Source organism: Zootoca vivipara, chromosome 2 (genome assembly GCF_965207765.1).
Source record: "Zootoca vivipara chromosome 2, rZooViv2.hap1.1, whole genome shotgun sequence".
NCBI lineage: Eukaryota > Metazoa > Chordata > Lepidosauria > Squamata > Lacertidae > Zootoca > Zootoca vivipara.
This window is the reverse complement of record NC_142584.1, coordinates 116,208,764-116,222,888: the sequence shown is the minus strand read 5'-3', so window position 1 is coordinate 116,222,888 and position 14,125 is coordinate 116,208,764. Positions and strand designations below refer to the sequence as shown.

Below are 14,125 nucleotides of genomic sequence, written 5' to 3'. Positions count from 1 at the left end.
GGAAGGCTTGGATCCGAAAAATCCTAGCTCAATCCTATGTGTGCATTGAAGTAAGGCCTGTTGGACTCAGTGGGGGCTAACTCCCAGGTGAGGTGGGGTGTTACGGTTGCAGCCTTAGGAGTGCAAACGCCTTCCTGTTTACACACAGGTAAGAACATAGGGACGCGGGTGGTGGTGTGGGTTAAACCACAGAGCCTCTAGGGCTTGCCGATCAGAAGGTCGGCGGTTCGAATCCCTGCAACGGGGTGAGCTTCCATTGCTCGGTCCCTGCTCCTGCCAACCTAGCAGTTCGGAAGCACGAAGTGCAAGTAGGTGAATAGGTACCGCTCCGGCGGGAAGGTAAACGGCGTTTCCGTGCGCTGCTCTGCCTTTAAGAACATAGGAAGGCTGCTGGATCAGCCCAGAGGCCCCTAGTCCAGAATCCTGTTCTCACAGGGGCCAGACAGATTCCCGACGGGAAATGCTGCGAGCCGGACCCCTGAGCGCAACAGCAACACTCCCTTCTCATGGTTTCCAGCATTCAGAAGCATACTTCCTTCCATCCCTGGAGGTGGAGCACAGCTGCTGTTGCAAGTAGCCATTGGTCACCAGTGATGTCCACACATGCGCACTCAATATGTTTGTAAGGAGAGGGCCAACGATACAGACCCACCTTACAAGATTGTTGTGCAGATTATTGACAGCGTGTCTGTGAAGGGCCGGACGATTAATCAGTGTTACTGTTATTTTATAAGACAAAGGTAATGTTTTAGATCTGGGGGTCCCCAACCATAGGCCTGCAAGCATCATGGGACAGTCGGGCAGTCCCTCAGGGCACTAACCTCCTCCTCCCAATGTTAGTTTTTATGGGTTTTGGCTTTTTTTAACTGGGGGTGTTTATTGCTTTTTTGTCGTTTGCTTTGGGAATATGCTTTGCTCGAAGGGGGACATTCTGATGGTAAATGGGCCTTTTCGTGGCGCCCTCAGCCGTTTCTTCGATTTGCCAATGTGCCCCTGGTTCCAAACAGATGTGTGGCCCTGTGTTTAGAGGCTTCCCTTTTATTTCCAAATGATTTTTTTGTGTCTTCTGGATCTTCTTTGAATAAAGGCCTTTGAATTGTTTAATGGGTGTCTGTAGTTTGTTTTGTACACATAACACACAAACCCCTGCCATTTCGGCAACATCGCAGGGCGTTAATGAGGTGCAGGCCCTGCTATTGGCACCCCTCACAGAACTACAATTCCCAGAATCCCCTGGGAATTCTGACCACAAGGGCCATCCAGTCCAACCCCCTGCCAAGCAGGAAACGCCATCAAAGCATTCTTGACATATGCCTGTCAAGCCTCTCCTTAAAGACCTCCAAAGAAGGAGACTCCACCACACTCCTTGGTAGCAAATTCCACTGCCGAACAGCTCTTACTGTCAGGAAGTTCTTCCTAATGTTTAGGTGGAATCTTCTTTCTTGTAGTTTGAATCCATTGCTCCGTGTCCGCTTCTATGGAGCAGCAGAAAACAACCTTTCTTCCTCCTCTATATGACATCCTTTTATATATTTGAACATGGCTATCATATCACCCCTCAACCTTCTCTTCTCCAGGCTAAACATACCCAGCTCCCTAAGCCGTTCCTCATAAGGCATCGTTTCCAGGCCTTTGACCATTTTGGTTGCCCTCTTCTGGACACGTTCCAGCTTGTCAGTATCCTTCTTGAACTGTGGTACCCAGAACGGGACACAGTACTCCAGGTGAGGTCTGACCAGAGCAGAATACAGTGGTACTATTACTTCCCTTGATCTAGATGCTATACTCCTATTGATGCTGCCCATAATTGCATTGGCTTTTTTAGCTGCTGCATCACACTGCTGACTCATGTCAAGTTTGTGGTCTACCAAGACTCCTAGATCCTTTTCACATGTACTGCTCTCAAGCCAGGTGTCACCCATCCTGTATTTGTGCCTTCCATTTTTTTTGCCCAAGTGTAGTACTTAAATATATTTACAGTAAGACCAAAGAGACATTGCTTGTTCCCCTGCAATCACAGAACTTCATCAACCTGGCGTCCTGGCAGATGTTTTGGGCTACATTAGCTCCAGACAGCAAGCACACACAAAAAAACCTCTTAATTTCATTCCCATCCCGCATAGTGAATGTGATAATGCTGAGGCAGGGAGCTTTGGCTGAAAACATCGTCCTCCAGCTGCACCTCTGCAGAATCTACGATACGAATGTCATCACGCCGACTGCTGTTTCGTCTGCCAACAGGTTTTCCCCATTTGGGAAGCTTTACCCCTGGAAAACCACTCGGACTCAAGTCGAACCGGTTCTCACATCCCGGGCACTTAGCCATTTCCTCCCCAGCCTGGATCCTCTGGCATCGGGAAGTTGGGCTGAAGCTTTTCCCGCATTCCGCACACAGCTTCTCTTCCACGTGGGAGAGCTGGTGCCTCACCAGACTCGAGTTGGAGGGGAAGCCCTTTTCGCAGGCCGTGCATTTGTAGGGTTTTTCTCCCGTGTGGACCCTCTCGTGCACGACGAGGTTGGAGGGCCGGCTGAACCCTCTCTCGCAGACGGAGCACTTGTAGGGCTTCTCTTCCGAGTGGATCCTCTGGTGGGTGATGAGCTGAGAGCTGAAGCTGAACCTTTTCCCGCACTCCGCGCACCAGTACGGCTTCTCCTCCCGGTGGATTTTCTCGTGAGCGATGAGGCTCGTCGTGTGGCTGTAGCTCCTCTCGCACGCCGAGCACTTGTAGGGCTTCTCGCGGCGGTGGGTCCTCTCGTGCACCACCAGGGAGGGCTTCTGGTTGAAGCTTCTCTCGCACACAGAGCACTGGTAGGGCTTCTCCCCAGTGTGGATCCTCTGGTGTCGGACGAGGCTGGAGCTCAGGCTGAAGCTTTTCCCACACTCCACACACCTGTAGGGCTTCTCTCCCGTGTGGATTCTCTGATGAGTAATAAGGTTGGACCTCTTGTTGAAGCTTTTCCCGCAGTCTGTGCAAGTGTGTGACTTCTCCCCGCTGTGGATTCTCTGGTGTCTAACCAGACTTGCCCTGTTGTTGAAGACCTTCCCACATGCGGAGCAAAGCTCTTGGCTCTCCTGCCCTCTCCCTACGTTGGCTGGGTTCTTCTCCAGCCCCACAAAAATAACTGGTTCCAGAAGCTGCTCTCTAAGATGGCTGCCTGGTGACGTGGGTTGAGTCTCAGGGGCTTCCTGCTTTTCACAGGATTTGGACTTGGTCTCAGTGCTTTGGAGCAATGCAACGTGTGACCCTGCCAGTTCAAAGTTTTCTGGATGAAGACGCCTCCCCTCGTTCTCTCTTGTTCTCTCAGCAACTCCTGGGAAAAGGAGAAGATATATCAGCGTTATTCACATGTAGTCATCAGAAGAGAGGAGAGGAGAGGAGAGGAGAGGAGAGGAGAGGAGAGGAGAGGAGAGGAGAGGAGAAGAGAAGAGAAGAGAAGAGAAGAGAAGAGAAGAGAAGAGAAGAGAAGAGAAGAGAAGAGAAGAGAAGAGAAGAATCTTTCACCCCATGTGGGAATCAAACCCCTGACCCTGAGTTCAAGAGTCTGATGCCCTACTAACTGAGCTCTGCCTCAGGTTGATAGATCAACAAAGGCACCGGCAACAAGATGGAGCAAAAAACAGAAGGAAGGTGAGACAACATCTTAAAGAGAGGGTTATTATTATCCTGTCTTTCCCCCCAGACCAGAACACATGGCTGCTTACACAAACACAGATAAAAGACAAAAAACTTAAAAGATAATCTTTAAAAAGTAATGGTAAATGGCAAAGGACCCCTGGACAGTTAAGTCCAGTCAAAGGCGACCAGGAGGTTGTGGTGTTCATCTCGCTATCAGGCCGAGGGAGCCGTTGTTTGTCCGCAGACAGCTTTCTGGGTCATGTGGCCAGTATGACTAAACCGCTTCTGGTGCAATGGAACACTGTGATGTAAACCAGAACGCACAGAAATGCTGTTTACCTGCCCGCCGCAGCTGTACCTATTTATCTACTTGCGCTGGTGTGCTTTCTGACTGCTAGGTTGGCAGGATTTACTTTAAAAGGTAATTAAACTGTTGTTGTATAGTCATTTAGTCGTGTCCGACTCTTCGTGACCCCATGGACCATAGCACGCCAGGCACTCCTGTCTTGCACTGCCTCCCGCAGTTTGGTCAAACTCATGTTCGTAGCTTCGAGAACACTGTCCAACCATCTCGCCCTCTGTCATCCTCTTCTCCTAGTGCCCTCCATCTTTCCCAACATCAAGGTCTTTTCCAAGGATTCTTCTCTTCTCATGAGGTGGCCAAAGTATTGGAGCCTCAGCTTCACGATCTGTCCTTCCAGGGAGCACTCAGGGCTGATTTCCTTCAGAATGGATAGGTTTGATCTTCTAGCAGTCCATGGGACTCTCAAGAGTCTCCTCCAGCACCATAATTCAAAAGCATCAATTCTTCGGCGATCAGCCTTCTTTATGGTCCAGCTCTCACTTCCATACATCACTACTGGGAAAACCATAGCTTTAACTATACGGGCCTTTGTCGGCAAGGTGATGTCTCTGCTTTTTAAGATGCTGTCTAGGTTTGTCATTGCTTTTCTCCCAAGAAGCAGGCGTCTTTTAATTTCGTGACTGCTGTCACCATCTGCAGTGATCAAGGAGCCCAAGAAAGTAAAATCTCTCACTGCTTCCATTTCTTCCTCTTCTATTTGCCAGGAGGTGATGGGACCAGTGGCCATGATCTTGGTTTTTTTGATGTTGAGCTTCAGGCCATCTTTTGCGCTCTCCTCTTTCACCCTCATTAAAAGGTTCTTTAATTCCTCCTCGCTTTCTGCCATCAAGGTTGTGTCATCTGCATATCTGAGGTTGTTGATATTTCTTCCGGCAATCTTAATTCCTGCTTGGGATTCATCTAGTCCAGCCTTTCGGATGATGAATTCTGCATATAAGTTAAATAAGCAGGGAGACAATATACAACCTTGTCGTACTCCTTTCCCAATTTTGAACCAATCAGTTGTTCCATATCCAGTTCTAACTGTAGCTTCTTGTCCCACATAGAGATTTCTCAGGAGACAGATGAGGTGATCAGGCACTCCCATTTCTTTCAGAACTTGCCATAGTTTGCTGTGGTCGACACAGTCAAAGGCTTTTGCATAGTCAATGAAGCAGAAGTAGACGTTTTTCTGGAACTCTCTAGCTTTCTCCATAATCCAGCGCATGTTTGCTATTTGGTCTCTGGTTCCTCTGCCCTTTCGAAATCCAGCTTGCACTTCTGGGAGTTCTCGGTCCACATACTGCCTAAGCCTGCCTTGTAGAATTTTAAGCATAACCTTGCTAGCGTGTGAAATGAGCGCAATTGTTCGGTAGTTGGAGCATTCTTTGGCACTGCCCTTCTTTGGAATTGGGATGTAGACTGATCTTCTCCAATCCTCTGGCCATTGCTGAGTTTTCCAAACTTGCTGGCATATTGGGTGTAGCACCTTAACAGCATCATCTTTTAAAATTTTTAATAGTTCAGCTGGAATATCATCACTTCCACTGGCCTTGTTAATTAAACTATGATAGAATTAAAAACTATCTATCTATCTAATCTATTAAAACAGAGAAGGCAGCCTGTTTTGGGAAGTTTTTTATGTTTAAAGTTTTTCTGTGTTTTTATTATTTTGGAAGCTTCCCAGAGTGGCTGGGGCAACCCTGTCAGATGGGTAAGGTATAAGTAATATATCATCATCATCATCATAATCATCATCATCATCAATAACAGCAGCCGCAGCAGCACTTTTAAAGCCTTTTCCTTAAAACAAAAGCAGTCAGTTCCCAGAGGCCTGTCAGAATAAATGAGACTTCACCTGCCGGCAGAAGGGCAACAAGGAAGGAGCCAGTCTGGCTTCTATAGGAAAGGAGATTGAAAGCCAGCATGACAAATTAGGGGAGGACAGATCTACCAAGATATGATGGCTTAAAGGATCCTCCCATTTGTAGAAGCAGCCATATTCTGGAGACAAAAAAACAAAAAACTTGTTTGTGGTTTCCAAGGGACCTCACCTGTTCGCTCGCTGCAAGCGTTTCCTTCCAGCCTGCACCGATGCTCAGCCCAGATGTTGTTCCCTTGCTCCACTTTTGCCAACGTCTTGGGGTTTGTGATGGCTAAGAACAGGGAAGAGGAAAGAATGGGGAATGGGAATTGGATGAAGACACCCATGTGCCCCTCGCTCTGTGGTCTGTACGACAACTCAAGAAAACGGTTTGAGACACAGTGGGGCTGAAGGAGCGTCTCCACCCCCATTGTTCTGCCTGGACACTGAGGTCCAGCACTGAGGGCCTTCTGGCGGCTCCCTCGTTGCGAGAAACCAAGTTGCAGGGAACCAGGCAGAGGGCCTTCTCGGTGGTGGCGCCCGCCCTGTGGAACACCCTCCCATCAGATGTCAAAGAGAAAAACAGCTACCAGATTTTTAGAAGACATCTGAAGGCAGCCCTGTTTAGGGAGGCTTTTAATGTTTAGTCGATTATTTTATTTCATTTTTCTGTTGGAAGCCGCCCAGAGTGGCTGGGGAAACCCAGCAGATGGGCAGGGTATAAATAATAAATTATTATTATTATTATTATTATTATTATTATTATTATTATTATTATTATGCGCTCCCACTGCCCAGGATCCCACCCCGCGTTATCATCACCTTTCGCTTCCCAGCAAATATTACGTTTGAATGGCATACCTCCTACACGGTCCCTGGCACTGTGGAGATCCATTGCCAGCAGCTCATCCATTTGTTCCAACCGAGAGATCACGCCAGGCTTGGTGATAGCCAGAACTGGGAAGGAAGGAAGCCAGGGGAGAAAGAGGAGGAAGTCACAGATCATTTCTGAGTCTACAGAAGGTGTGGGGAACCGTGGACCCTCGCAGGGGTGAATGCGGCCCTCTGGATCTCTCTATTTGGTCCCGTAAAACTCCCCAGACCACACCTGTCAGGAGCAGGTCAGCAAAAAATAAATAAATCACTTTTCTTGCAAAGTAACAAGGTTGGTTCACATGAGCACGGCAACTCGTCCCTGTAGATCTCGCCCCTATGAGGCAGTTGTAGTGACCAACTTCAGATTAAAACTTTACATTCACATACCAAACACACAACATAGAAACAGGATTCCAAAGAATCACCAGGACTTCCCTCCTCCCCTTTGTGGGTCCTATTGTCAATCATTTCCTCCTGCATCTTTCTATGGTTATCCAAATCTTTTAATTCTCCGCGGTGTCCAAAATTCACCATTAAACTACCAGTGATATTCCAATCCTACTAATGATTTTAACTGTTTACAATGGTTTTCAAGGTCAATTTCCCCCATTCCTTATTAAAATTTTGGTCTTCCTGATTTCTGATTCTTCCAGTCATTTTAGCCATTTCGCCATAATCCATGGGTAGGCAAACTCAGGCCTGGGGGCCGGATCCAGCCCCATCACCTTCTAAATCCGGCCCGCGGACGTTCCGGGAATCAGTGTGTTTTTACATGAGTAGGATGTGTGCTTTTATTTAAAATGCATCTCTGGGTTATTTCTGGGGCATAGGAATTCGTTCATTTTTTCCCCTTCAAAATATAGTCCGGCCCCCCACAAGGTTTGAGGGACAGTGGACCGGCCCCCTGCTGAAAAATTTCGCTGACCCCTGAATCCATCAACTTGATCTGCCATTCTTCTCTGGTAGGGACTTTATTTTCTTTCCATCTTTCCATCTCTTCTTGTGCCTGTCTTTGCCCCCTCCTTTCATACATCTTCCGGGGGGGGGGGGGAAGCTGGTCGCAGCAGGAGGGGGAGACACCCTGACTTCTTTGCCAGCCTGACTTATCTGGCCCCTGGCTATCCTTCCTACTACTAATTTCAAAATCTTCAAAAAATGTTTCTCCTCTGTTTTTAAATATTTGCTGTAAACCGCTTAGACATTTTATGGCGGTCAAGCACTATAGACCATAGGTGGCAACTCCCAGACTGAAAAATCCGGGATCGGAAGTCGCGCTGTGGCCGGAAGTCACGCTGCGGCCATTTTGGAACTGGGCAGAGCAGCACCGGAAGTTGCTTCTACGCATGCTCTGCCCATTTCCAAAATGGCCGCAGCGCCAGAAATCGCTTCTGCGCATGTCTAGAGACTCCAGACATACGCAGAAGGAGCCTCCCCAGGCCGGTAAGAATCCGGGGGATTTACGGGGGGAGGGGGGGTTAAATCCGGGCTGCCAGCGGGAAACGGCTGGAAAAACAGGGGTTTCCTGGGGAATACGGGAGACTTGGCAGCTATGGTGTAGACATTTTGGTAAATACATAGAAAGGTTTCTTTGTGGCTGGTTGTTTAAAAGCCAGACCTGCCCTCTTACCCAGTGAGGTTGTATTCTCGTAGTTCTCTCGCATGACGTCCTTGTAGAGGGTCCTTTGGTGGGCATCCAAAAGGTCCCACTCACCATCTGTAAAATCCACAGCCACATCCTTAAACTTCAGCAGATTCTGGGAAGGAAATCAGCATTTGTGATCAGACTCGGGTAACCAGGCTGGTAGGTGTGTGATGTTTAGAATACTTGGGCCGAATGTACATATATATAATAATAATAAAAACCGCTGTGAAAAAATGCTCCTTTAAAAAAGTTTTTAAATCTATATGGAATTTGCCATTAGCTCACCAGGGCCATCTGGTGTCACAATTTTATACTGCACTTTAAACACACTTAAAGCGGTTATATTTGCAGCTGTATAGCTGAGTCCTTACATTCTGCCTCCGAAGCTGCTCACACTGCCTAGTAGCATAAGAAATTTTTTAAAAAACACCCTCACCTGAACCACAGATCCCGCATCTGTTTGCATTTCACGTTGCTTCCAATGAAATGTTCCCGAGCTAGATGGGGGGGATGTTCTGGAGTCCTTAAGACGAGACTCCGGAAGAAACGGAGGAGCTGCAAGAAAAGGCATTGTTCAGATTTCATTCTGTCCCCATACCCTCCCACCCCCGCCATCCTCATAAGCAGGTTGAAAAGCCACGAACAAGCAGCTCGGGGCTCTGTCTCCATTGTCAGAGGCAGTATGTGCCTCTGAATGGCAGCCGCTGGGGATCACAAGTCGAAAGAGGGCTGCACACACTGTTTTGGCTATTCTTTATCAAACGAAACCCCCCGCCGCCCCCTTTGGTCCCGTCAGAGCCAGGGACGTACCAATCAGACTTTCGAGCTCCATCTTCAGGGACTCTGGAAAGAAGGCAAAGAGAGAAACCGTTTTTTGTGTTACAGGTAGGTAGCCGTGTTGGTCTGAGTCGAAGCAAAATAAAAAAATTCCTTCAGTAGCACCTTAAAAGCCAACTAAGTTTTTATTTTGGTATGAGCTTTCGTGTGCATGCATACTTCGTCAGATGTGTATCTGACGAAGTGTGATACATCTGACTTATTCAACGTCAGATGTGTATCTGACGAAGTGTGCATGCACACAAAAGCTCATACCAAAATAAAAACTTAGTTGGTCTTTAAGGTGCTACTGAAGGATTTTTTTTATTTCGTTTTGTGTGTGTGTATTTGGAGCAACACACATTTCACCTTCCTCGACCATACTCTGGTATGAAGAAAACACAAGGTTTAGGACTCCTCAAGGCTAACAGTTCTGAGTGATGATCTGACCCAGTATAAGGCCACTCTGCATATGGGGAAGAGCGGCAGCCCAGTAGTAGAAAATCTGCCAGAGCCAGGGCCTTTTCAACACTGGCTCCGACCTGGTGGAACGCTCTGTCTCATGAGACCAGGGCCCAGCGAGATCTGATTCAGTGGATTTGTAACTGGCTGACTGACCGAACCCAAAGGGTGCTCATCAATGGCTCCTCTTCATCCTGGAGAGTAGTGACTAGTGGGGTGCCACAGGGTTCTGTCTTGGGCCCAGAATTATTCAACATCTTTATCAATGACTTGGATGATGGGCTTGAGGGCATCCTGAGCAAGTTTGCAGACGACACCAAATTGGGAGCGGTGGCTAATACCCCAGAGGACAGGATCACACTTCAAAATGACCTTAACAGATTAGACAACTGGGCCAAAGCAAACAAGATGAATTTTAACAGGGAGAAATGTAAAGTACTACACTTGGGCAAAAAAAATGAAAGGCACAAATACAGGATGGGTGACACCTGGCTTGAGAGCAGTACATGTGAAAAGGATCTAGGAGTCTTGGTAGACCACAAACTTGACATGAGTCAACAGTGTGATGATGCAGCAGCTAAAAAAGCCAATGCAATTCTGGGCTGCATCAATAGGAGTATAGCATCTAGATCAAGGGAAGTAATAGTACCACTGTATTCTGCTCTGGTCAGACCTCACCTGGAGTACTGTGTCCAGTTCTGGGCACCACAGTTCAAGAAGGATACTGACAAGCTGGAACGTGTCCAGAAGAGGGCAACCAAAATGGTTCCAACAGAAAAATAAAATACAATAATCTATTAAACATTTAAAGCCTCCCTAATATTGTGAACCTCCCTGAGATCTTTTGATGCAGGGAAGTATATCAGTCTTTTAAATCATCATCATCACCACCATCATCATCACCAGTGCTTTCTTTCTTGGGGGGGTAGGATGGATAATTTTTTTATATTTATATCGGATATTCTTTTTTTAATTTATTTTCATTCTTTTTTTACCTTATTTTATTAAAATAAAATGCTTTTGGAGGAAAAATCTTTCTAAAGATAGTTTTCTATTTAAGTTACATTCTAGTCCACAGGCTATTCATCAGGAAATAAGGATTTGTTTTAAGTTTTTCACGTGTGCTAAAACTCAAAGTGGTTGTTTTTTTAAACCACATCAATTAACAAACATGGATACATATGCTATAATGTTATTGTTTTAGTTAAATAAATTGTTTAAATTGTTATTCAGGAAATAATTATTTTTCTCCTTTCAATCAAGTACAGCAGAAAATTCGTCCAAATATATACATTCAACTGATTAAACCTCACAATAATTTCATAATTATCTGTCTATGTATTTCTAATAGTATAACCAAATCAGTATTTTTTGATACAACTGTAAAAAAAACTACTCTGAAAATTTATTATTCCAAAAACGAAACCTTCATCTGGTTGTAAATATTAAGATTACACTAGCAAGAATGAGTCTTTCTGTAAAAACAAAAAACCACACTATTTAAATCATGCCTTACTGACTTGTGATTTAAATTGTGATTTAAATCGATTTGATTTAAATCAGATCCAGGGGGGGGGGGGATGTTCTCAAGGGAATGGCACCATTTTTTTCTAGAACAAAAGCTAAAAGTGTGGCACATACTGGAGCAATGTCATGGCAAGTACAGCGCCTTTTCAGCAGGTGGAGTGCAGGATGCAAATGGCCTTTGCTAGAGATTTTATGGGCACCTCACTGCCCAAAGAACAACCCGGAAGACCCCTGCTCACCTCGGAAGCAGTTTAACGCCTCTCCCATGATGGTCTTCCTCCTCTCAGAGAAATGGCAAAGCCTCAGCTCCACTTCGAGGAAGTTGCCTTGTTTTGTTGGAAACGCAAACTCTGTCCTGCTGCTGGAGCTTCCGGGAGCCTTGAGAGAAGAGAGGAAAATAAGAAGGACTTTGGGGTAACTGGGGATTGTTTTAACACTGCCCAGTGAGACAAACAGAATCCTGACAACCTCCCCCTTTCTGTATATCTCACTGGGCAGTGCTAAAACAATCCCAGTCTCTGTACATAGGTTCAGTGTTGTTCTTTGGGAACAACCTTGGACAACAAAATTAGCAGGATTTTCTTTTCCTGGCATGTAGGGCACCGTTACGAGTCCACTCCGGACACATTCCCTTGCTTGCACGTTGTCATTTTAACTGCAAGTGCTTCTTGCTTTGCTTGCAACTCTCAGAAATTAGCAAAGCCAAACATGCGTTGTTGTCCTGATAAACCTGTATAGGACACTCTACATGAATTCTCATGTCTTTACACAATTGCAACAACCATTCACAATCCATAAGTGATTAGGACAACAACGCATTGAGTTCAGCTTCACAAGAACTCAAACTTACTGTTGTTTGCTTCTTGCACGACCAGTCAAATAGATTCTGGTTGTCCATGTACCAAACGCCAGAAGTACTTTTACCATCTATGGCAGGCATCCCCAAACTTTGGCCCTCCAGATGTTTTGGACTACAATTCCCATCTTCCCTGACCACTGGTCCTGTTAGCTAGGGATCATGGGAGTTGTAGGCCAAAACATCTGGAGGGCTGCAGTTTGGGGATGCCTGATCTATGGCATCACTTCCAAAACTTGCACTTTCTTCCCCCCACAACAACCCTGTGAGATAAGTTAGGCCGAGAGGCTCAAGGCTTCATCATGGCCGAGTGAGGACTCGAACCCTGGTCACCCAGGTCTGAGTCCGACACTCTAACCATTAGGCCACACTGACTCTCCAATGAATGGATGAGCAATAAGCAGTCCCATGTGCAGAGAGAGTCTCTTCCTTTAAATACCTGGGAGTCCATCTTAGTGAAGACCTAACTTGGAAGGTCAATTCAGCCCCGGTGGTTAGGAAGGCCCAACAGAGGCTTCATTTCCTTAGAGCAGGGGTCCCCAAACTAAGGCCCGGGGGCCAGATGTGGCCCAATTGCCTTCTCAATCCGGCCCACGGATGGTCCAGGAATCAGCATGTTTTTACATGAGTAGAATGTGTCCTTTTATTTAAAATGCATCTCTGGGTTATTTGTGGGGCATAGGAATTCGTTCATATCTTTTTTCAAAATATAGTCCGCCCCCCCCCTGCAAGGTCTGAGGGACAGTGGACCGGCCCCCTGCTGAAAAAGTTTGCTGACCCCTGCTCTAATCTAACCCCCTTCGAGACAGGAATGGACCTCTGTCCTTTAATGGGATCGAACTGGCAACCTTGGCAGACTCTTTTTTTTCTGCCTTCTTCACAGAGCAGGCAGCTTGTGAAAGAACAAGGTTGGGCAGCAACTGATGATCCTTCTATCGGTCCACGATAGAAAGTGTTCTCTCATACTGCAATACGGTGTGGTATGCTGGTTTGACAGCCATGTACAGAGAGTCCCTACGGAGGGTGGTGAAGACAGCTATCGTGGGCTGTTCCCTGAGTCTGCTAGATGTTATTGTGGGAAACCATTGCCTGAGAAGAGCCAGGAACATTCTCAGGGATGACTCGCACCCTGGCCAGCACTTTTTTAATCTCCTGGCCTCGGGCAGGAGATATAGAAGCATGATAAGCCGCTTGTTGTTGTTTAGTCATTTAGTCGTGTCCGACTCTTTGTGACCCCATGCACCAGAGCACGCCAGGCACTCCTGTCTTCCACTGCCTCCCGCAGTTTGGTCAAACTCATGTTTGTAGCTTCGAGAACACTGTCCAACCATTACCATTTAATCTCACTGTAAACAAGTGGTACAGTGACAATAAAGTATTTCTATCTCTATTTCAGTCTTCTCACTGGATTGGCCAAGTCTCACCTGCCGGCAGTCAATATGCTCCTGTGCTCCCCCAGTTTCACTCGGCAAATGGGTCTCCGCAGACGGACTCTCCCCTCTTCTCTCGATAATGTTCCCTGCAAGGCTTTCCAGCCACCCGATCAGCTGCTCCTTCTGTTCTTCCAGAAAACAACAGAGATCCTTCCATTCCTGCACAATTTTCTCCCTCTCCACGTCTGCCTTCCTCTGCAATTAAAAAAGGAGGGTGAAGCGTTGTTGTTTTTTTGAAAACAAGCTTATTTCTGAGTAAAACCGCACAGGGTTGGGCTGCAGATTCCCCTCCCCCCTCTAGCTTCTCTTTCCTATGCACATCAAAGCACATTTTCTCTCCTCCTTACGCTCACACAGACATAGCCAAAGCCCACTCCATTTCTTTCCCTTGGGGGCAGGGCGGTGGGAGACCTTCTATATGATTATACCTTTCTGAACAAGGAGAGTCAAACTTCTGAACGATTCCATGATCAATTTACAGGTAGGTAGCCGTGTTGGTCTGACGCAGTCAAAACTAAATAAAAAAATCCTTCCAGTAGCACCTTAGAGACCAACTAATTTTGTTATAAGTGTGAGCTTTCGTGTGCATGCACACTTCTTCAGATACACCATGATCAATGGTGCTGAAAGCAGCTGAGAGACAGAGGAGAATTAACAATGACATATTTTCCCGTCTCTCTCTCTCCCTC

The 14,125-nt window shown here is 46.6% G+C and overlaps 1 protein-coding gene across 1 annotated transcript in view; it reads right to left on the bottom strand.

Annotated features, from left to right (window-relative positions):
* Nucleotides 1–274: 274 nt before the first annotated feature.
* LOC118081409 (uncharacterized) overlaps nucleotides 275–14,125 on the bottom strand; it is a 29,418-nt gene continuing 15,567 nt past the window's right edge. The window contains exons 8-15 of the mRNA XM_088664364.1: nucleotides 13,428–13,631; nucleotides 11,387–11,525; nucleotides 9,153–9,185; nucleotides 8,779–8,897; nucleotides 8,328–8,454; nucleotides 6,686–6,781; nucleotides 6,015–6,116; nucleotides 275–3,312 (exon numbers count right to left, since the gene is read on the bottom strand). Coding sequence (XP_088520490.1) covers nucleotides 2,105–3,312; nucleotides 6,015–6,116; nucleotides 6,686–6,781; nucleotides 8,328–8,454; nucleotides 8,779–8,897; nucleotides 9,153–9,185; nucleotides 11,387–11,525; nucleotides 13,428–13,631 — 2,028 coding nt within the window. The 3' untranslated portion in view covers nucleotides 275–2,104. The remainder of the gene's footprint in view (nucleotides 3,313–6,014; nucleotides 6,117–6,685; nucleotides 6,782–8,327; nucleotides 8,455–8,778; nucleotides 8,898–9,152; nucleotides 9,186–11,386; nucleotides 11,526–13,427; nucleotides 13,632–14,125) is intronic.